The following is a 22,176-nucleotide window of genomic DNA, read 5'->3' on the forward strand; positions in this document are numbered from 1 at the left end:
GCGCTTCAGCTTCCACTCTCCGCACAAACGATTGGATATGCACCTAATAGCGCACATTTATATAGGTTAAATGTTTAAACTAACATTGTGATATGCTTTAAGTATTTTATATCTATAGATTTTATTTTCGGCAAGCCGTAATTACAACATCGTATGACATTGTCTCATATGATGCTCATAAGTTTCTTCACTTTGCGTTAGTATCTAACACTAAATCAGTAAAAGAATAAAAATTGCACTATGAAAGATCTCCATGATTAGCCTGTTTTTGCACTTCCCGTTTTTCCCTGCTTGAGAATTTCTGTCCAATGAATGATGACCTTGGCACACGTGTGGTTTTGTTTACAATTTCTTGTTCACTTGCAAAAAAAGGCAGTGTGAAAGCGAACTGCACCAAACAAAAAAAAAAATCAACATTGTATTTGGTTCGGACCAAAGCAAGTGAACTAGCGGACTTTCCTGGTGTGAATACACCCTTACATACATGTGTTGTTCAAAAAGTACATGAAACCAATTCAAATCCATCCACCCATAAAGAAAACACCATGATACCAGCTAAACTTTACTGCGCAGAGTCCTCAAGGTAAGACATTCAAATCACTCTTTAAAGTTTAAATTCAAATGCATCTGCAGACGGGAGTGGAGGTAACACCGTGCTGCCTACCACTCAGCATGTGACAGTATTCAGAGGGGAACAACTTTTCAAGTCATTCAAGTATTATTCCTTATCAGGAAGCTAAATCATCATTTCTCACAACCACCCAGAGTGCCTGCTGAACAACAGAAGCATTTCAATGTGTGTGCGTGTCCCAGTAGACCCTGAACACACTTGCTACGTCTCTAGTGTATATGGCCTGCTGGAAGACTCGATGGGGAACAGGACACACACAACTGTTTCGTCTTTCTGCCTCTATTGTCTGGCTGAGTTAGTTTGCCTGATTTAAACTTTTTCTTTTTGTGCACCTTGAACTAAGTCCTGTTAAAAAAGGGGGGGGGGGCTGTTGCTATGGTAACAGATGATTTCTCTTCTCTGAGAGTTTTCTGGTAAGAGGTGTAATTCTTTACGCTCAGCTTCACCTGACTAAAGTGAAACAGTTTATCAGGAGCTAAAAATACCGCATGCAGCCATTAAAAACATTTATTCAGTGAAACAAAGCAGATGGCTGAAATAAAAGTGTCACATATGGATAAAAACACCACATGCACACGCTTACACACAATCACTCTATATGATCTTAAGGTCCTGACAGTCGCATGCTATATTTTATGGTCCACTTAGCAGGCAGCAAACAAAGGGTTCAAAGTTCTGGCTCCAGAAAAGAACAGAGTACACAATTGCTTGCAATGGCACTATGGGAGATTAAGAATTCCCTTTGAACTGGATAGTTCTCTAAACTGCAAATGCATCATTTCCTGCTGCCCATGCATGCATAAACCACAGTTTCATATCCCTCATTATATAATAAACACACCAAACACAACGAGAGGCCGCTCTGCTGCATGAAGCGACTCCCTTGTGCCTTTCTTTTACTTCCTATCATTTCTCACAAAATTCCAGCATCCTAGTTGTCTTAAAAAGTCAAGTGTAATGAGCCTAAGACAATGGGGGGTAGGGATGGGTACCGAAACCCGGTATTTAATCGATCCCGGGGCTAAATTATGAAAGACCGGAGTATCGATAAGCTCTGACGTTAACGGTTCTGCTATCGGTACTGGAGAAATTAATAAAACACACATACATTTATTATTGCTATATATACATTATCTTGCAAATTCTATCTCACCAGAGTCGCCAGCTGTTTTTCAAACATTTGTCTATGATGCATTTTTGCTATTCGCAATTCAGAAGCGAGATCGCGCCCACGCGGAGGAGCTTCAGCACACGCAACATGAAAGCCCTGTTTAATTATGATAGAAGAAAGAACTAAACATTCAAACATCTGCTTACACTTTAGGCCTATGGCAGTTTTATTAAGCTAATTTTATTTTTTTTATTTCGATTTTGGCTTCTAAGGATTATACAAAAGAAGACATGAGGTAAAGCTATTAAAAACTAGCTGCGTTTTGTTTCGTAACTTCTTTCCCTTCACAGCGGTGCGCATTCGCTCCTCCCTAAAACCCAAACTTAACGTCTCGCGTGTCACGTGACCGAGTGTAATCGCAGCCTCTGCGATTGAAAAATCGCGTTCTCATATCGTGATATTATCGCAAATGCAATTAATCGTTCAGCCCTAATATATATATAAAACAAAAAGTACTGATAAGAATACCGTTAAAGTACCGAATCGATAAGCAGTATCGGTAAGAGTAGTAATACCGTTAAAACCTTAACGATACCCATCCCTAATGGGAGGTGAACCTGTTAGAAGCTAGCACATGTTCACAAACACGATAATTAATATGGGAATCTCTAGCAGGGTCAGCCGCTGAACTGTGCCCTTGGCGATTGAGCGGACTGATTGATCAATTATTCAGTGGTGAGCAGCATGTATTTAAATCATGACAAATCCAAACGGGGGCAAAAGACACAATTTCATGTGAATTGGAGTCTGACAATCTTTTAAACCTAAATTTCACACATCTTGACAGAGTTGAGAAAAGCTCTGAATCTGATATCACACATTCAGAGATGGGTTGTCAGAAACAATCAAATATGAGAAAAGCCTTCATTACCATGTCAAATGACAACTCCTGAACATATTACATAGGAAAAATGACTATTAAAATTCAACTCTATCCTACAGTGATACCTAAAACACAGCACAGAGGACCATAAAGTTACAGCTGATATGAGTGTTTTTTTTTTATTCTGGTAAAAAACTCTCTAAACTATGTTAAAAAAAAAATTGCTTCATATCAAGATGGACATCACGGAAAGTAATGATAACTCTCAGTCAGATGCTGATTCAGTAGCTAATCAGTGATCTAGCAAGTTCATTTAGCAAAGGATTCATCAAACTGATTTTAATTGGTATTGAGGAAACAATTTGGTAATCATAACTGTTAACAATTTGGTAAATCAATTAAGGGTGCACTGACATCATAAATATACTGATATTCAGACAATTATTTTCATGTTATGGCTGATTATTAGTGTTATTTAATTAGTGTGCATGTTAGATGATGACAAATGTAATTTAAATGTACAAATAGGGGAGATTCACGCAATTAATTGACAGATTAAAAAAGTTTCTATGGTACAGATATATTGGCAATTTCTATTTAAATCACAGTTCAGACTGCTAAACCATAATCTGGGCAAATATAATTCTGTTTGCTTTGGTGCTAGAGATTCAGCAACAAAAGAGCCATGGAGGAAACACTGCTTTTTCCTATGTCAGTTCCAATGTGCTTGAGACAACTATAAGTTTAGTTTTCCTCCAAAAAGTGTAAACACTGGCACTTTTAAAACATTACTCTGGCTCAACCAGAAAACAGCTTGGTACTTGTGTGAAACATCAATTTATAATTTAAAACCTTATTCACTAAGAGCTTGAGCAAGATCTGTTTTACTAACTACAGAGGAAACAGTAAAGACAGCTGAGTTAAAACTGTGTTAATATGTGTCAGGTCTACCATATGCATTTTCCATTAGAGAATAACAGTAATTCTTTCTCTGTTCAGAGTCACAGTACACATCTTGGGTCGTAAAATATGTAGTTGTTTTGTTTGTGACAAGAAGATGATATCTGTTTCAATTTAAGAGAATAAATCTTGTGTAGAGGGACAGACACAACATTGATCTTAGAAAAGTTTAAATAAAGAGTGATTGATGACTTCTAACTGGACGCGTCACTAATCATGTATACAGTGCCAGCAACACAGACGGTGTGTGTGTGTGGAATTACCACTACTCCAAACTGCTCCGGTTCAGAGAGGTTGGCATATTCGCTCTTGTACTTGACCAGTGCGTTCAGCTGCTCCTGATCAGGCAGGTACTTCACGAGATTCTGGGGGGGAGAACAAAACAAAGAACTTGTGTTACAAAGAATGTGTGCTACATTCATTCAATTAGCAGTTCAACTTTAACCTGCGATCTAATTGTTGCTGGTTTAGTTAGTGTCTAGCAATTTAGTGGAGATCCTCATCTAAATCGACTCTCTGGTGTTTAATGACACACTAGACTAATTGAAGGCATGATATATCACCCTGGAGAACTCCGAGGTTAAGCATCTTGCTCAAGACCAAAACGACACTTGAGCAGACCTGTGATCTCAGTAACCCTATTGGGATTCATACAGTTTAATTAATTTTATTAAAAAAAATAAAAATAAATAGAAATGCTAGCATTTAGTTTGCAATAAGCGTATTTTGATTCAGATTATTTTATTTATTTAAAAACAGTTTATTTAAAAACATTACTAGCAGTTTTGTAATAACTATATTGCAATATATACCATTATCTCATTTTATTAAAATAATAGAAATGCTATCATTTGTTAGATATTTTTAATGATATTTACAGTTTTTATTTATTTACTTTGATTAAAAATAGCAATACTAGCATTTAGCTTGCAGTTCATACAGTTTATTTTATTTTTTAAAAATAATAATAATGCTAGCACTTGTTTTGCTAGCACTTCTATTTCTTGTCTGGACGAGTTGATGCTAGTTGCTGAAAGTCAGAGCCAGTCTGCAGATTTTAATTTGACAAATTTCATAGAAAACTACATAGTGTTTGATGGTCACAGATGAACTGATTTTTTTAGATTCAGACTATGATTTCATCCAGTCAGTGATATCAAACATGATTGATATTTCGAGCTGATTTTAGAAACCATATTGTTTTCATTTGTCACGCATCTCCTAGCAACAAAGCATGTTTCTTTGTGAGTTTGCTGTGTTCGGAATGTCTTGAACGTCTGGTAGTGTGTCATCCTCAGTCGTTTAGTGTATGATGCCCAGTTTTTCCTCTGTTTACAAAATCACAAATGTATGATGTCTTGTTTTATAAAATCTGTTCAAATTTTAAAAGTTGTGTAGTGCATTTCAGCTATTATGATTTTGGCCAAATTCTAGAGTTATAGAACTGCACTTAAGATTACACATTGGAAGTCCACCGATGTTCTATTGTACTTTTCAAAGAAAGTTGTAAAAGAGTTGGGAAAGGAATTGACACCATTAGGCTAAAACAGTTTCACGGTTTTATCTAAAAGCACTGGTAGAATTGTGATGTTTCGTTATCCCATTCAAGTGTCTCTTTCCTCTTATCAGTTGTCAATCTCCACTAAATCTATCTTATAAAATGAAAAGACTAAAAATAAATAAATAAATGATCGTTTTAGCAGCAATTTAATCAGTTTCATGCATGCAATCATGTGAACATGTCTATCCACAGCGTGTGTTCTCTCAAACTCTCATGTACCCTTGTCACTCTCCACAAAATCATTAAATTGCAGATATATATGGATCTCCAGCAATTCTCATTTATTAACATATTGCGATCTTGTTATTTTTCCAAGTCGAATCTGTAACTCATAGGTATTGTCATAAAGTACTGCAATATAAATCCACTTTTAATTAACTGCTTATCTGTGGGATTTCAAACATGTTTTATTTGTAGAGTCAGAAAATAAAGCACCTGCTCTCGAGCCTCTGACTTCAGAAGGAAAAACTTAAAAGCTTCATATACCATATATATGAACTTGTCCAACTCATCTCCAAATGGCCACTTCATTAGTGCACATAGACATGAGCCTAGTAGACGGATGGCCACATTCATCTATGTCACCACCAAAACGAAATATAAAGCACAGATGCAGATGGCTATTTCTGTTGTTCCCATCTCAGTCATTTAGATAAACATGAGGCTGCTTTTAAGTGTTAAGCAGTATAAAATAACAAAGCTCTGTTATGGATCTAAAGTAGTGGATATTTTAAAACTATAATAGTGAATGAGAACCTGCTGTGCACTGAGCTACTGAAGAATACATAAAGCTGAGCCTGACATCAGTGCTGGATGATAAAAAGCAGGGGAAAATCAAAGGGAGAGAGAATGTTTAATGTATAAACACAAAAATGAAATATATGCATTTAAACCACGCAACAGTAGAAATGTGCTAACCATCAGATTCTGCTATGCTGCTGTGCAGTATTTCTATAATGCGATTTATAAAAATCAATAGTGTGTATTGACTCAGTCAGGTGCTTCTAGTGTAGATAGTTTCCTTGATTATAATGGCAGCAAATTAGTTCTGATGTGCACACTGCATGTGTCCGGTGTAAGCACTGTGTTACTTGTTGGTTGCTCAGCAACAAAGCACAATTACTGTAGAAGTGATGTGTGGTCAGTGGTCATTCACGCTATCACAGGTGTGCGAACATATGCTATTTTACATAGAATTCAAACTATCGCTACTTACTGATATGAGACTTATTTTAACTCAAGTATTGCATAGTGTGAAGCGGTTTAATTGCGCTGGTGCCAGGCTTTTTTAGCATGCGTCATTTGTTTGGTTTACATCCATGAAGTTCCAAAAAAATGAAGAAATAAAGAAGAGACAAGGAGAGTAAGTAAATTAAAACAAGAAATAAAAAACACTATATATATATATATATATATACACGTATATATATATATATACAAAGGGAGAAAACCTTTCATTTCTACCATTCACAGTATTCAGAATAAACGGTATTCAGAATACCTGGCCTGGTTACCAAGTATCAGTTATACTGTACAAGCAGCCCATTACATGTGTGTGCAATCCGTTAACCAGGCTGCTGAAAAATGCACCCTGAATTCCTCACATTTGAGGCAGTATTCTTTGAACATGGGCATGCTTGAAAGGTCATGAATGGTGATGAGAGGTGATGTTACCTGGATCATGGGCTCAGTCAGCTGATCCTCGTCCACCTCTAAAATAATTCTCCTGATCTCCTCGTAGGGCATACGGAATGACCCCAGGAAAATGGCTAAAGGTTTGAGAGAGAGAGAGAGAGAGAGAGAGAGAGAGAGAGTTTGCATCAAGATCTCCCTGCAGTAATTCATCAACAGGCCACACACGCTCTTTTGTTTTGTGTGCATGTTTGTGTCCACTGCATGGTGATAATATCTGATAAAAAAAAGAATGAATGAGCTTGATGTCTTCTGCATTTGAAACTTACTTCAACTAGTTGAGACGAGGGCCAGACGAGAACTTCAGCAGTATCAAGATAACATTCATATATCAAGACAGCAGGGTTTTCAGCTCTGCCTGCTTTTGTCACAAATACTCACAATTCCTGAGCTAAAATCCGATTTCAGAAGAACGGCAATAAAGGGAAGGTGAGAGAATGAGTTAGTGAATGACAGAAAAGGGTGAGGGACAGTGATCTGACTGCCGGGGTGTTCAGCTGGGACCGAAACATTACATTTCTCCCTTTCCCTTTTATTACAGAACTCTGCTTATTGCCACAGAGACACTCAGACAAATGAATTAGTGTAAATACATGCAAATGAAAGACAGATAAAGAGAAAAGGAAGAGAAGGGAAAAGCGGTTTAAAAGTTTAAAAAACAGGTGCAAAGAGAAGTGTGTGCGAAAGAGGAAGAGAGAGACAAGATATTGCATATAACAGCACAAGACAGGTGTTATTGTATACTTCAAGGTTCTGAGAAAGAAAGAGAAGTAAGGACATGAGGAAAAAAAGGACACCTGAAAACTTGTTTTGATCCGCATACCTTTCTATACAGAAAAAGCAGTATGGAAATAACTTTTTAATATTGTTTTCAAAACAAAAACAAAAATCATCAAAAATGAAAGAGAAAAGACAAGTCTAAAACATTACAGTATTTTTTCAGCTCATCTGCACTATGTTTGTCATTGTTGGTCGATGCCAGGGTTCCTCAATAGGCGGCCCACGCTAATTTCAAATAATGTGGCATGAATATTCAAACGCAGCATCAGAAAGCTACATTAACTTACGTCGTGTCTACACCGGATGCAAGCGGCGCGGCGCAATAAAATACAATAGAACTCCAAATCCACGAAAGTAAACTGCTGACTCATTCTATTTATAATGTACTGACACAACGTTCAAATGATTTGCAATGCTTTGTCGCATCCAGTGTAGATTCAATGTGACAGCAAAAACATGGCGAGTGTGTAGAAAGAAAAGTGGACAAGGAAAAGAAGATTCAAATGTGAATGGACTGAACAGTTTTGAGTGAGTGACTGACTGATATCTTTGTTATGGAATACACGTGTTGGTTCGCAGTGAGTTCACTGTTTTAACGTACAAGTTTGCTTTAATTTATTTTCAAGATCTGAGGTAAAATATATATTGTTGCTTTCACTATGGCTATAAAGAAAGCGCAAAATAATATTCAAACTCACATTAGACACTTTTAACATTGAATAAAGCACATAATCATTACCTGATATTATCACTGTCATATTTTGTATGTTGTTCCTGCCGCGAAGTCGCAGAAAATAAAAACCGTTCCTAAAATAGAATCCCATGTCGCTTATTGTCGCTGTCGCGGGTGGTTAGGACAAAAACTACAAGGGCATTCGAAGGTCGCATTCGGAGTGCCCTACTTGCTTTTCTGAAAGGAGACAGCCTCGATGACGTATGCAGCCTTCGAATGCGACCTCCGGAGGGCGCAGCCTTCTAAATGAGACACAGCTCTATATATATATATATATATAATCCCATATCGCTTATTGTCACGTGTCGCTGTCGTGGGTGGTTAGAACAAAAACGACATGGAAAAGATACTTTTTATCGCGTCGTGTCTGGTTGGGACACATGGTGTTACAGTTTGATCCCCCCAAAAAAATATAAGTAAAAAAATATTAATACTGACAAATCTAATAATTGAATCTGCAATTAGGGATAGTGGAGAGAAGAGATCCAGGCTGGAGATGAGCAGGAACAGTTGATTTGCATGGCAGACATGGCGATCCAGATTTTTTTGTTTGTTCATTTGTTATTAATATTAAACAGGCAAAGTTCTTCTGTATCTAAATGCAAAAATGTTCATAATTGTTCATAACAGACTAATGGGGAAAAAATCTGAATATTCATCTTGTGATTATTTTAACAAAAGCAACAATAATATAATAATTGTAATAATGATAATTATATATATATATATATATAATAGGTCAGTGGCCCTTGGCTTGGTATTGTTGGCAGAATTCGGCCCGCGGTGAAAACTAATTGATGAACCCTGGTCTATGCGCATGGGTCACATCGGTGTTATTGGATCTTGCTATATTTTGTGTGTATCTCATGCCATGACTGTTACATTTTTTAGACAGAAGTGCAAGTTTGTTGACCCCCTTTAACCTAGCTAAAGTTTAAAATAAAAAAAATTAACTAAAACAACAAAATCAAACAAAACAAAACTTTGCAATAAATAAATAAACAAATAAATAAATAAAACAAAAAACCTTGTTTACCAAACCAAATAAAACAAAATTAAGTAAAATAACATTAAACAAAAACAAAAATCTAAATGGTGTGGGAAAAGATTACGGGATAATACTTACAGAGGTTCTGTGCTATCTTCGGGTCCAGCACTTTCAGTTCTTTGACCCTCTTTTTGATGGATTTCTTCCCCTCCAGGTCCTCATCTTCTCGTCGAGCTGAAAATCATCATCATCACAATTTATTATCACACCCAAGTACATGCATGCAGAAAACCATGTCCAAAAACACCAGTTTGAACGAGCAAAGAACTGACACAGAGTATGAAGCATTCTATTGGACTACAGCAGTGGGAACACATTAGTCCTTGCTTAATTTTTCACCATCACTGTCAATCACATGTGAGAAAGAAACTAGCATTTCATCTTAAACACCACTGAACAGAAAACACTGAATAATTAAAGAGCAAAGCCTTAAGGAAAATGCATTTAATAAGGACCCGCGGGTTCTGTGATATGTTGACCTCTTGGGGTCAGATGATGAGCAGGATGGCATTGTGTAAACATGTTTGTCTGTTGATGAGAGAGGAGGAGAGTGATGTAATGTGTGCTGAATGGAAAATAGTAGACTTTCAAGCACCCATAATTACAGTGGACCAGTAGTGCACAACAACAAAATCAGCACAACACAATAAAATTGGCACAACACAATGGAAACAAGTCACAACACAATGAAATTAGCACAACAAAACAGAAACAAGCCGCAACACAATGGACAGTAAACAGTAAAATGTCCAAAATTTGGATTTCGTTAGATCATTACCTCTGGTATAATATAGCTTATACTTATAGCTTTAACACATCTTCTATAGTGGTCAAGAAAGAGAGCGGGAGTATTTCCGTTGTGTTGTCTTTTCTATTGTGCTGTGGCTTGATTCCGCGTTGTTGTTAACTTGTATTTGCTTTTTTGATTGTCATTGTGTTGTGCACTACTGGTCCACCGTACATAATGCTCAAGAAATGCAGGGCTCCAGACTCATTCTTCCCACTGGTCGCTCTTTTGCGACTAACTTTCTCAGTTGGTGATTTGGCATTTTTGTAAAAGTTACTTAAATATCTTAATTTAACTAAGGCCTAGTCCTGGCTTAAGGTAAGCCCCGTTTGTGAAACCGGGCCGGTGTATCTTAAATATAAACTTGTCTATGATGCCCAAAAATGCTGTCTAAGTACGTAGATTCAACTTGAACATGTCTATGGTGCGAAAAAATGCGCTCTAGGTAGGTAGTTTCAATTGAACTCGTCAATGACGCCCAAAAAAAGCTTTCTAGGTAGGTAGCTTCAGTTTGGACATGTCTATGATGCTTAAAACACTGTCTAGGTAGCTTTAATTTAAATTTGTTTATGATGACCTAAAACGTTAAGTAGGCAGAATTCACTTGAACTTGATTTCAATGTCCAAAAATCCTGTCCAGGTAGGTAGTTTCAATTTGAACATGTCCAAAAAATACTGTCTAGGTAGCTCATTAGGTTTTGAGGCAGAGTCAATGAGTGTGTAATGGTCATGCTGAGAGAGTAAGGGGATTGGTCTTTTGCAAGACAGCTGTGAAGAATGAGATTAGAGCCACAGAGCTGTGATGACTGTAGTAAATGGGGTCACACTCTCTCTGTCCTGTGCACACACACACCGTTTCAACTGTATGCATTTAGCTTGCTTTGCATGGAGATTTTAGGAAGGGAGCTAAATATTTTTGATATTATCTTTTGAGAGATTATCTCTCTCTTTCGTGTGGCTTTTAAACAAATAAAACTGAAGGCAATGCAGAGGTCACTGACTAACAGGTTAAACAGCTCCCTCTTCAGATCTCAGAAGAGAGATAATGAGAGATGGAGAAAAAAAAAGAGAAAAGAGATGAGGAGAGGAGCAGATGGAAAGCAGGGGGTTTCAATACAAGTTTAATTATTTAAAACACCAGATTAAGAGAAGTAAACACAGGGCTCCGGAGAGAAGTGCATAATTGTCTTGTGCACTAATTAACATGGCTGTCTGGATACAGAGTCGAAAAACACAGGAACAGGGTTAATCTACGGGAAAAAAACCCTATTCACACAAACAGCTAACCCAGATGCATAGCTATACCATAACAGCATGAGCCTGCCTTATACACTCACACATAGAGATGGCAGTGACTACACAATATCCTACAAGCTCCACACAGGTTATACAGTCACTAGCTGTGTTCCAACCTAGTGAGCTGCCTACTGTACCTACTGTAGACTGCACTGCATAGCACCATAGGCGCACCGACGACAGGCCAGAAGTGACACCTTTTGGTCAATCTAAGGCAACAGTACATGTATTATCAGAAAAGACAATTCCAGAATGTTCAGAAAGTTTGAGGTTGGTAAGATTTTGGAAAATAAGTTTTTTGAAAAAAAAAAAGAAAAAGTATTTTATGCTCACCAAGACTGCAGCTGTTTGATCAAAAATACAGAAAAAACTGTAATATTGTGAAATATTATTACCATTTTCCAAATTTGATATTTGATATAAAATGTAATTTATTCCTGTGATGGTAAAGCTGAATTTTCAGCATCATTACTCCAGTCTTCAGTGTCACATGATCCTTCAGAAATCATTCTAACATGCTGATTTGATGATCATTATCAACGTTAAAAACAGTTGTACTGCTTTTATCGAAATTGTGATTAATAAAAAGTTAAAAAGAAAGACTATCTTTACTGTCACTTATTCAGTTTCTTACTGAATAATAGTGGTAATTTCTTTAAAAAAAAAAATTTTTTTAAATCTTACTGACCCCAAATGGTAATGTGTATATATGAGATGGTCCCATTTAAGTTAGGATGCCATCTTAGAAGGTAGTTTGTCTATGTAGGGAAGCAGACAGCAAGGCAGCTCACTAGGTTTCAGAGCCCCATTGAGCATGGCTGATCAAAGATTTTATTGATTGTCTCTGGTTGCTTTTTTCTTAAACACCCAATGGGTGGAGTCATCATGAGGGAGGGGCCACATGCAGAGAAACTCACTCCCCACACACACACACTTACTGTAATTGAGTGGCTCTTCCACAGGTTCACTCTCCTCAGACACTTTAGTGAGCGGAGAGAGAATGGAGAAGATAGAAACAGAACAAGAATACAAATAACAGAATCAGAGACAGCAGCCAACAGAAAGAGACAGTGAGAGCCAGAAAAACAAAAGAAAATGAGACAGGAACAGAAAAATGAGCCTGAAGACCAAGAGAAAGTAGAGACGTGATTTCTCATTAAATTCCACAATTAATTGTTAATTATGCTAAAACTGTGGAGCGGACAAATTTGATTTGGTGAATTGTGGGATGGCTAAAACTTGACAAAGTAAAACACTAAAGAACTAATTGTAATAAGTTGGCAAGACGGAGGAAGATCATTAAAGATTCATGTTCTCTGTGTAACTGGAACAAATTGGCTGATATATCCTGTACATCACATGCAGATCTCCAAGATCAACTCAAACACTGACAGATGAAGCACATGAAATGCATGACAATATGCTCTTTTCCGATCGTTTCAGCCCTGTGATGTACAGATATAGGGTTCAGTGAATGTGATCAAGTGTGTCCATAAATCTATAGATTCAGCTACACCAAAGTGAACTATATATTGCCTCACTTACAAGCACAGCTGATTAATATTAAACAGACAAATACATCTTGATGTAGACAAAGAACAGCGCTTTAAAGGTCTTTCAGACAGGTCATTTTTCACATGCCATGTACTACACTGTCATCATATTAAAGGGCAAATTAAAGGCCAAGCAAAAGTCACTAAACATCCTTAAAAGCTCTTTGAAAGAGCACATGGATTTGTAGTTTGCCTGGTGAGCGAAGTTGGAGCGAGAATGCCAATGTTGCAGATCTAAGCCAATTCTGTGATTCCTGCCACTTACTTGTAGTGGGAAGTCATTAACCTAATCAATTAACATTTAGATCGCTAATGAAAGGGCAACTGACATTAACTGGTCTAACTTGGTGTCTCCAAATGTCACAAGGACTATATATATCTAATGAAGAACAGGCAGTGATGCAGATGAGAGGGTCAATCATGAAGCATCTCATATACAAAAAGAGGCTGTGTGCTAAACAGCATACTAGCATACTACCCCTGGAGTATAGAGCATGACTACTGTGCATACTACAAAGTTTCTTCATGCACAAAATACCTCTATGAACTACTTAACTTACCAAGATGTGCCAGGTATAACAGAGTATACAGTGGTATCCCACAATGCAATGCGTTAAACCTTCCATGTCCAGTGTGATGAAAAGTAACCCAATCCACGGTACTTAATTTCTTGACTAATATAATCAGACATCTAAAGAGTTTTAAAATAAATAAATAAATGTATAATTTATTAATTTACAAACACTTTCTTGATTAATAGGTTCAGACTACTAATACTTCTAAAGATAAACATTTTCTTAATATGTTTCGACAACTAAGATTTTTATTTTAAAATAAATACAAAATGTATTTTTCTTTTATATATTTACAAATTGTTTAAAAAAAAATTATAACTGTGCTATCCCATAATGCAATACTTTAAATTGACCAACAATGCGTTAAATTTGTCTTCTTGACTAATATATTTTTCTTTTATATACAGCTATTCCTGTAGCTCAAACAGCAAAGAGTGGTGTTAGCAACGACAAGGTTGTGGGTTCAATTCCAGAGAATGCATAGATAAAAAATGTATTCTTTTAAGTCACTTTGGATAAAATCTTTTGGCCAGTGCACAAATCTAAAAGTAAAAATTTTATATATTAGTTCACAAATTATTTCAATATGTTAAGAAAAAAAAAGTCATTACTGAGTGAAATAACCATACAACAATGAAGGTTACAACTGATGAAATGTACTGTATATTATTGTGCACTGTTCCACAATATAGACATTATTTAGTATATACTGTTCAGTATGCAGTAAGCAGTGCTCTCTTGAACGTTTGGTGTGGTTGGGTTTGGGAAATTGACCTCCTAGACAAACTACCCTCCCTCCTTCCCTCACCAAATCAGGCACACAATAGCCTTCTCAATAAATAGCATAACAATCTGCTTTCAGACAGAAGAGAAGAAGAATGGGACTGATGATTATCTAGAAAAATTACATTTTATCATCTTCCCCACCCCCAAAATCTTCCTCTCTCGCTGTATGTCTCTCAGAGTTGTTTTAAAGAGAATGGGAGATGAAATAAACAGGGATTGAAAGGGAATGAGGGATGGGCTGTCGGGCCCATGAGACAGCCTCCAGTATTCCAGCCCGTCTGATCAAGGGCTGCTTAATCATACCACAACATTACTGCAATGTTACTGCAGCGTCAATACTGTGATGCCAAGCTAAAGCACTCATTTTACCCACATCAATCTTTGTCTCACAGTCAGCATACGGAGGAAAACATTAGTAATCAGACCAACAAACTTAGACGCACACAGAAAAATAACTATAAAAGTAGGCACGGGTGCCTCAGTGTGTTAAGTTCTGATATGCAAGTCACTTTAGACAAAAGCATCTGCAAAACAACAAAGCAAGCATGCACTTTGAAATAACAAATGAGAAACTTTAGTAACAGTTGCTGGCTCTGTGAATCGCATGAATGCTCAGCACATGTCTCTCTGGCATTTTCAAGAATACGCACTAAAGCCCACATTAAAAAGAGATTAAACCATCTGTGGAAATGAAATGAGGAGACATGCAATGATTATCATGATAAAGTGCATATTTATGATTGGTGATTTGGTGCCAGAGCTGGCAGACCCGATTGTGTGCGTTTCCAATAATGCTGCAGTATTTGTAGAGATTTGTACGGGTAATAAGACGGGCCGCAGGGAGACAGTCATCAAAAGACCTGGCAATAGAAAAGGCCTGTAATGTTACAGAAAACCCAACATTAATTAAACACTCTCCTCCTCCTTTATCCATCTCAATCTCACTCGGATTCTTTGTGCACTATCCACCCATCTCCACCTGTCATCCATGGGTTTCTGTTTCTCCTTACACTATCCTGCCTTCTCTCTTTTCATTTGCTTGCTCTGTCCACCCCAGGCAGACTTCTCTCCGTTCTTGTTTGGCAAGTTTAAAGTTTAGCTGTGAAACAGGATATGCAGTTTGTGGTCTGAATTAGGAGAGACTTGGGATACCAGACAGAAGACAGACAGAGTGAGAAAAACCTTCAAATGCTGAAAGCTGTCAAAATAAACTTCAGTCTACAGGGGGGAAAAAACATCAGGTCAAACACACATCCAAAAACCATATGCATATGCAAAACAGAGTTCAGAAATATTTGTTTGTTAAATTTCCCTGTTTTTGAATCTTTTTTCCCCTTCTTGTTTCTACAACAGCACTTCAAGTGCATCTCTACACATTTCTGTACACTTCAACAGAGGGTCTGCGGTAGTACCGCAGGGGTCCACCAATTATTGATTGATCTCAAACTATTTTTTTTAAACAAAAATAAAACATTAACCAAAGCTAAAGGTCAGCTATGTGTCATTCAACTATGTCATTTATTTAAAAAAATAAAAAAACTAATTTAAATTAAATAAAATGAAATGAGGAGACATGCAATGATTATCATGATAAAGTGCATATTTATGATTGGTGATTTGGTGCCAGAGCTGGCAGACCCGATTGTGTGCGTTTCCAATAATGCTGCAGTATTTGTAGAGATTTGTACGGGTAATAAGACGGGCCGCAGGGAGACAGTCATCAAAGGACCTGGCAATAGAAAAGGCCTGTAATGTTACAGAAAACCCAACATTAATTAAACACTCTCCTCCTCCTTTATCCATCTCAATCTCACTCGGATTCTTTGTGCACTATCCACCCATCTCCACCTGTCATCCATGGGTTTCTGTTTCTCCTTACACTATCCTGCCTTCTCTCTTTTCATTTGCTTGCTCTGTCCACCCCAGGCAGACTTCTCTCCGTTCTTGTTTGGCAAGTTTAAAGTTTAGCTGTGAAACAGGATATGCAGTTTGTGGTCTGAATTAGGAGAGACTTGGGATACCAGACAGAAGACAGACAGAGTGAGAAAAACCTTCAAATGCTGAAAGCTGTCAAAATAAACTTCAGTCTACAGGGGGGAAAAAACATCAGGTCAAACACACATCCAAAAACCATATGCATATGCAAAACAGAGTTCAGAAATATTTGTTTGTTAAATTTCCCTGTTTTTGAATCTTTTTTCCCCTTCTTGTTTCTACAACAGCACTTCAAGTGCATCTCTACACATTTCTGTACACTTCAACAGAGGGTCTGCGGTAGTACCGCAGGGGTCCACCAATTATTGATTGATCTCAAACTATTTTTTTTAAACAAAAATAAAACATTAACCAAAGCTAAAGGTCAGCTATGTGTCATTCAACTATGTCATTTATTTAAAAAAATAAAAAAACTAATTTAAATTAAATAAAAATTAAAATATAGTATGTTCTTCTACGCCTTCTCGTGAATAAGTTGAAGATGGTTTTGGAGTAAAAGCCTTACCATGGCAGAGTCCAATAAAAGCAAGTGTCACCTGCGAGAGCCCTGTGTTCACTCAAAGGACTAAAATTCTCTCTGCAGCGTTAATGCACATTCTACATGCAAAAAACACACACAAAGAGAGTGGGGGAAAAAAGGAAACATATCCTGTTTTTCCCCCTTTATTTCATTCTCTCCATCAGGGTGCAAGATAAGTGGATGAGAGGGAAAACAGGTCTATTATCAATTCTTCATTGCAAAAAGGGAAAGGACGAAGCGTGGATGAAAAATCATCTTTGCAAAATAAAGTCGTGGCTGCAAATGTATTTTAAACGAGCCGCTACATTACGCTGCTGATGTAAGAGCCTCACATAGCAAATTGTAAATAAATTGTGCTGCTTTTATTACGAGACTGCTGCAAACAGAGAAAGAGAGAGGGAAACAGAAAAGGATATTAGAAAATAGAAAATAAGGAAGGGGGAGGGGGACGGTGATGCTGAGCTTCAGCTTTTAAGACAGAGAAAGAGAAACTTTATTATGGTGTATGTGATCAGAAGTAGATAATTCACTGTCTAATCTCACTGTTTGCTTCCACACACACAAAAGAACACACATGTTCATCATTTATCACTCAACATCAACATCAATCTAAGCTCCATTACCCATGATCCTCTCTGACTAATCAACAGCTGGGTAAGACTCCTGCTAACCTCTTTGACCTCTACTCTATCATTTGCTTTGTGCACACACACACACAAAGGTGCACATAAACACCTCACACATCTCTGACGAAACTGTCCCCACCTACACAATGAAAAATGAAATGTAATTATCACAAATAAGTCTATACAGAAATTCACACTAAATTACTGGTGACCTGACAAAACGTACACAAAAATCGAACACAAATTATTCCTCCATGTCTACTAAAAACTAGGTTCTTTTCCCACATTTCAACCGGTTTCGTAGTACTACAGCTCTTTGTACAATATTTGCAACAAATGATCTTTCAATCTCTTCTTTACATGACCTCAACCGCTTTCAGCTGGAACGATCATTCTTCTCATCACTCGTTCATTTCTCTGTGATTACTAAAGCAAAAAGGCTTCCTTTAAACCTCACTCACTCTTTGATGTGACTGTCACTTAAGATGGACACTCATGATTGAAAACGCAACAGTTATAAAAAAAATTAAAGCAGCAATAGAACCACAGTGAAAAGGAAAGCAATTATTCTTGGACTGAAATGTACCATTATTCCGAAGTGAGGGATGAGCTTAAATATTTAATGAAACAAAAATGTGGTTAAAAGTTTAAAGAAACAAAAAAATAGAAAAACAAAGACGTCAAAAGTATATACACTACTATTCAATGGTTTTGGGTCAATAATATATTTTAATGATTTTTAAAAATGTCTCTTATGCTCACTAGGGCTGCATTTATTTGAAAAAAATTAAAACTGTAATATTGTGAGACATTATTACAATTGAAAATAACTTATATTTTATAACTTATAACTTATATTTTAATACATTATAAAATGCAGTTTATTCATATGATGGTAAAGCTCAATTTTCAGCATCATTACTCCAGTCTTCAGTGTTACACGATCCTTCAGAAATCATTCTAATATGCTGATTTGCTGCTCAAGAAACATTTATTATGATCAATGTTGAAAACGTTTGTGCTGTTTATTATTTTTGTGTAAACTTTCTCTCCCTCTCTCTCTCTCTCTCTATCCAGGATTTTTGATGAACAAAGTTTAAGTAGAAATCTTCTATAACATTATAAAAGTCTTTAATGTCACTTGTAATCAATTTAATGCTTCCTTGCTGAATAAATGTATTAAATTCATTAATTAAATTATTTAATTTGTTGTATTTTTGATAATCTAAATGCAGACTTGGTGAGCATAAGAGACTTCTTTCTAAAATATATTTTTTTAAATCTTACCAACCCCAAATTACAAACGGAAGTGTAATTTCTTTTTTCTTTTAGGGTAAAATTGTAACAGCAAAAACAGGCTCACAGCTGAAGCTGCACAGCACTCGTTATGAGGAAGTATGCAGACTGTAAACTGTATGGTTATGGCAGCCAAAATAAATATGCAAGCGGTGTGAAATAATAGTGGCCTAATAGTGGGAACACAGTTGGAGCCACATTTAGGAAGACAGTATGAGTGTGTTTGTGTAAGAGTGGGATCAGTACTGTATGTGTGTGGGTCTATTCTGTCTGTGAACGGACAGTGAGAATGGAGCATCCTGCTGCTATCACCCTGGGGTCCGACACAAAAGAGCCAAAGCAGATTAAAGGCTTTAGAGGTAATTCTGCCTGCTAATTTCAACACACACATCCAAACACAGCAAATGAATGTGAGCGTGTTGATAAAGCAAGTCCATTTTAAATTTCATAAATAACTCATGAAAGTGAGCATGTGTGAACGATCAAGAAAATGGGCTGAATCCCAGTGATATCTCTCTCTTACACACACACAAACAGATGAGATCATGCTAAAGGACATATTCTATCTGCAATACCCTATTATAATGTGAATAGCTCATAATGAGCTGTTATGTCAAATTTGTTGTGTCCTTTTCTTCTTGTTTCATCTCTCTGTACAAATCTCTCTGTACTATTTCCTGATATGCTATTTCTGGCTACTAAGCGGCATTGTCTCAGAAAAAAAAAAAAGTTAACTATAGTGTCACATCTAATGTGAGAGTGAGAAAAAAGGCTATAGAAAGAACTATGCCTCTAACACCTGCCTTTCAAGCTTATGCATTGTTTTCTTTCTCTGCAGCTCAGTTGCTCTCGTCATTTGTTTGGGATTCTTCCCTGTCTCTGTTAGTTAGACTCTGGCCTGTTATTATGTTACCTGATAGCAGCTCTCCTAATTGGATGCCAGTGATTACGTAACGGCTGATGGACTATGGCCAGAGGTAGTCATTTGGCTGCACTTTTCCTGGTGACCATCTTAGCGAGGTGTATCTAATGCTTCTGGGAGACACAGAAACACTGAAAGGTCTTTAGCTATGATCCCTCCTCTACAAAAAGCTGCAGGGAGACAGATCTAGAGGGCTGAAGAGACGATGAAAAATACAGAGAGAATGAGAGAGAACCTACATAACCTGAAAAATATAAGTAAACTTATTAGACAAACCAATGCTGTGTATACAATTTTTTGACCCTCTATAAAATCTGTGGAATATCTGTGGTTGGAATGGCCACTGCATTACATGTGGCAGAAACAATAACCAAAACACTGCATATTGCCCATCCCTAAAATTAAGATAAATATAATAAATTAACTTTTTGGATTGCGGCTGATTAAAATAATCAGCAAGCAAATGGCCAACATCAGGTCAAAGCCTCAGATGTCCAGCTATGTCTGCATGAGTGACTTTGAAACAAACCATTCTTCACAGGCAGAGATAAAATGCTTGAAGGGTTGTAGTCCAATCACTCAGGAGAGAGTTATGACAGCAGTGCTCACTCCAGGGGTTCTTAAGGACTTCATTACCCATTAGTCATCAGTGTGACGGCCCCTGAAGCAGCGGTGGTCTTGTGGAACGTTGTGGAACATGTTGACGGAGTGCTGAGAGAGTGTGTGGAAGTGTTTTAATCCCTGGCCACTCTGGTGGGCCGTCACTGCATCGACCAGGGCGTTAGTGTCTGACAGGCTGATTAATAAGGAAAGAATGTGAGGGGCCACACTGTCTTACAGCTACTCTGAGTTTCACACCCTGCTGTGATAAAACACGAGATCAAACTGCATTATTAAGGCGAGGATTGCAGGGGCGGTGCTGTCTGGGCACACAACTTTTTAATAGTTCAACTGCAAGAAGAGAAACACAAATTTGGTCAGTCTTAAGGCCCGTTCACACCAAGGACGATAACTATAAAGATAACGATAAAGATATAGTTCTAAAAATCGTTCTCAATATTAAAGAATAGCAGAGTCCACACCACAACTATAACGATAAAGACAAAGAGAAACGATATCGTTGGAATCACTTTCAACACGATTTTTCTCCAGCTGATGAACGATAAAAAATCGACAGCCAATCAGAATCCATCCTGCTGTAACGAGCTCAAGAATTTAAAGCGGCAACCGCGCGTGCCCTTAGAATAAACAGACGATATCGTTCGCTGGTATGCACGCTAATATCGTTTTCTTTATGGTTATCGTTCTTGGTGTGAACGGGGCTTTATACAAGTGAACACAACACTCAGCACCCGCCTACTTCCAACTCACTACTACGAATCTACATCCCCTCCAGAAGTCTGAGATCCGCTAGTGAGCGACGCCTCGTGGTACCATCACAGAGAGGCTCAAAATCACTTTCCAGAACATTCTCGTTCACCACTCCTGGCTGGTGGAACGATCTTCCCACCCCTATCTGGAATGCTGAATCCCTGACAATTTTCAAGCGACAGCTGAAAACTCATCTCTTTCGAAGCTACTTGACTTCATCATAAAAAATAAATAAATAAATAAAAAATTTAAAAAAATTCTCTCTCTATTTATTCCTTCTCTTTCTAGCTTGTACTTATTTGAACAATGTCTAAAAACTTGGTATTACAACCACTTCCTGTGTCTGTTTGCCTCTTTAAGAAGAATCGCTTTATGTATCCCCCAATTGTAAGTCGCTTTGGATAAAAGCGTCTGCTAAATGACTAAATGTAATGTAAATGTAAAAGACAACAAAATCAAAAGATACTCCAAATATCTAACATGCATCTCTTATATGTTGGCCATTTATATGTATATTCCACATGTATATTTATATTATTGTATGTATATTTTCTTTTAAAAATTTTAACATCAGCACACATGAAATCTGATCTCACATTAAACTCTGTCTTTCATCACAAATGCTTATGACTCCCTCTGAACTTGTAGCTCCTACATGATTTTTAATGAGACCAGACATGGAAAACAGTAAAAGTGGTAAGCCATCATAGTGACACCCACTGTTTGTTCAGGAAAATTATGGAAATATGAAATAGCTTGCAAACAAATACAGCAGAAGGTACAACTGAATTTGAGTAAGTATATATTTTTTTAACAATAAACCACAAATATAATAAATAATACAATATAAAATATAATATGAAATAGTGTTGTCACGGTACCAAAATTTCAGTATTCGGTACCAATACCAGTGAAAATCCATGGTTCTCGGTACCAATTTCGGTACCAAAGCAAAACACAAAAACATGCTAATTAAAAAATTTGACTATACTTTCATTTAATCCAAATTGTGTACATATTTAATTTTAAAGGGCTTTTGAAAACCTAGAG

The 22,176-nt window shown here is 37.0% G+C and overlaps 1 protein-coding gene across 1 annotated transcript in view; it reads right to left on the bottom strand.

Annotated features, from left to right (window-relative positions):
• Nucleotides 1-22,176, bottom strand: part of LOC107747718 (protein diaphanous homolog 3-like) — a gene marked incomplete at its 5' end in the record, with an annotated part of 198,992 nt that overhangs the window by 105,387 nt on the left and 71,429 nt on the right. Inside the window, 4 exons of the mRNA XM_016562315.1 lie at nucleotides 3,849-3,950; nucleotides 6,821-6,915; nucleotides 9,478-9,573; nucleotides 12,421-12,462. Coding sequence (XP_016417801.1) covers nucleotides 3,849-3,950; nucleotides 6,821-6,915; nucleotides 9,478-9,573; nucleotides 12,421-12,462 — 335 coding nt within the window. The remainder of the gene's footprint in view (nucleotides 1-3,848; nucleotides 3,951-6,820; nucleotides 6,916-9,477; nucleotides 9,574-12,420; nucleotides 12,463-22,176) is intronic.

Source organism: Sinocyclocheilus rhinocerous, unplaced genomic scaffold (assembly GCF_001515625.1).
Source record: "Sinocyclocheilus rhinocerous isolate Xijiao unplaced genomic scaffold, SAMN03320098_v1.1 scaffold4546, whole genome shotgun sequence".
NCBI classification, from domain to species: Eukaryota; Metazoa; Chordata; class Actinopteri; order Cypriniformes; family Cyprinidae; genus Sinocyclocheilus; species Sinocyclocheilus rhinocerous.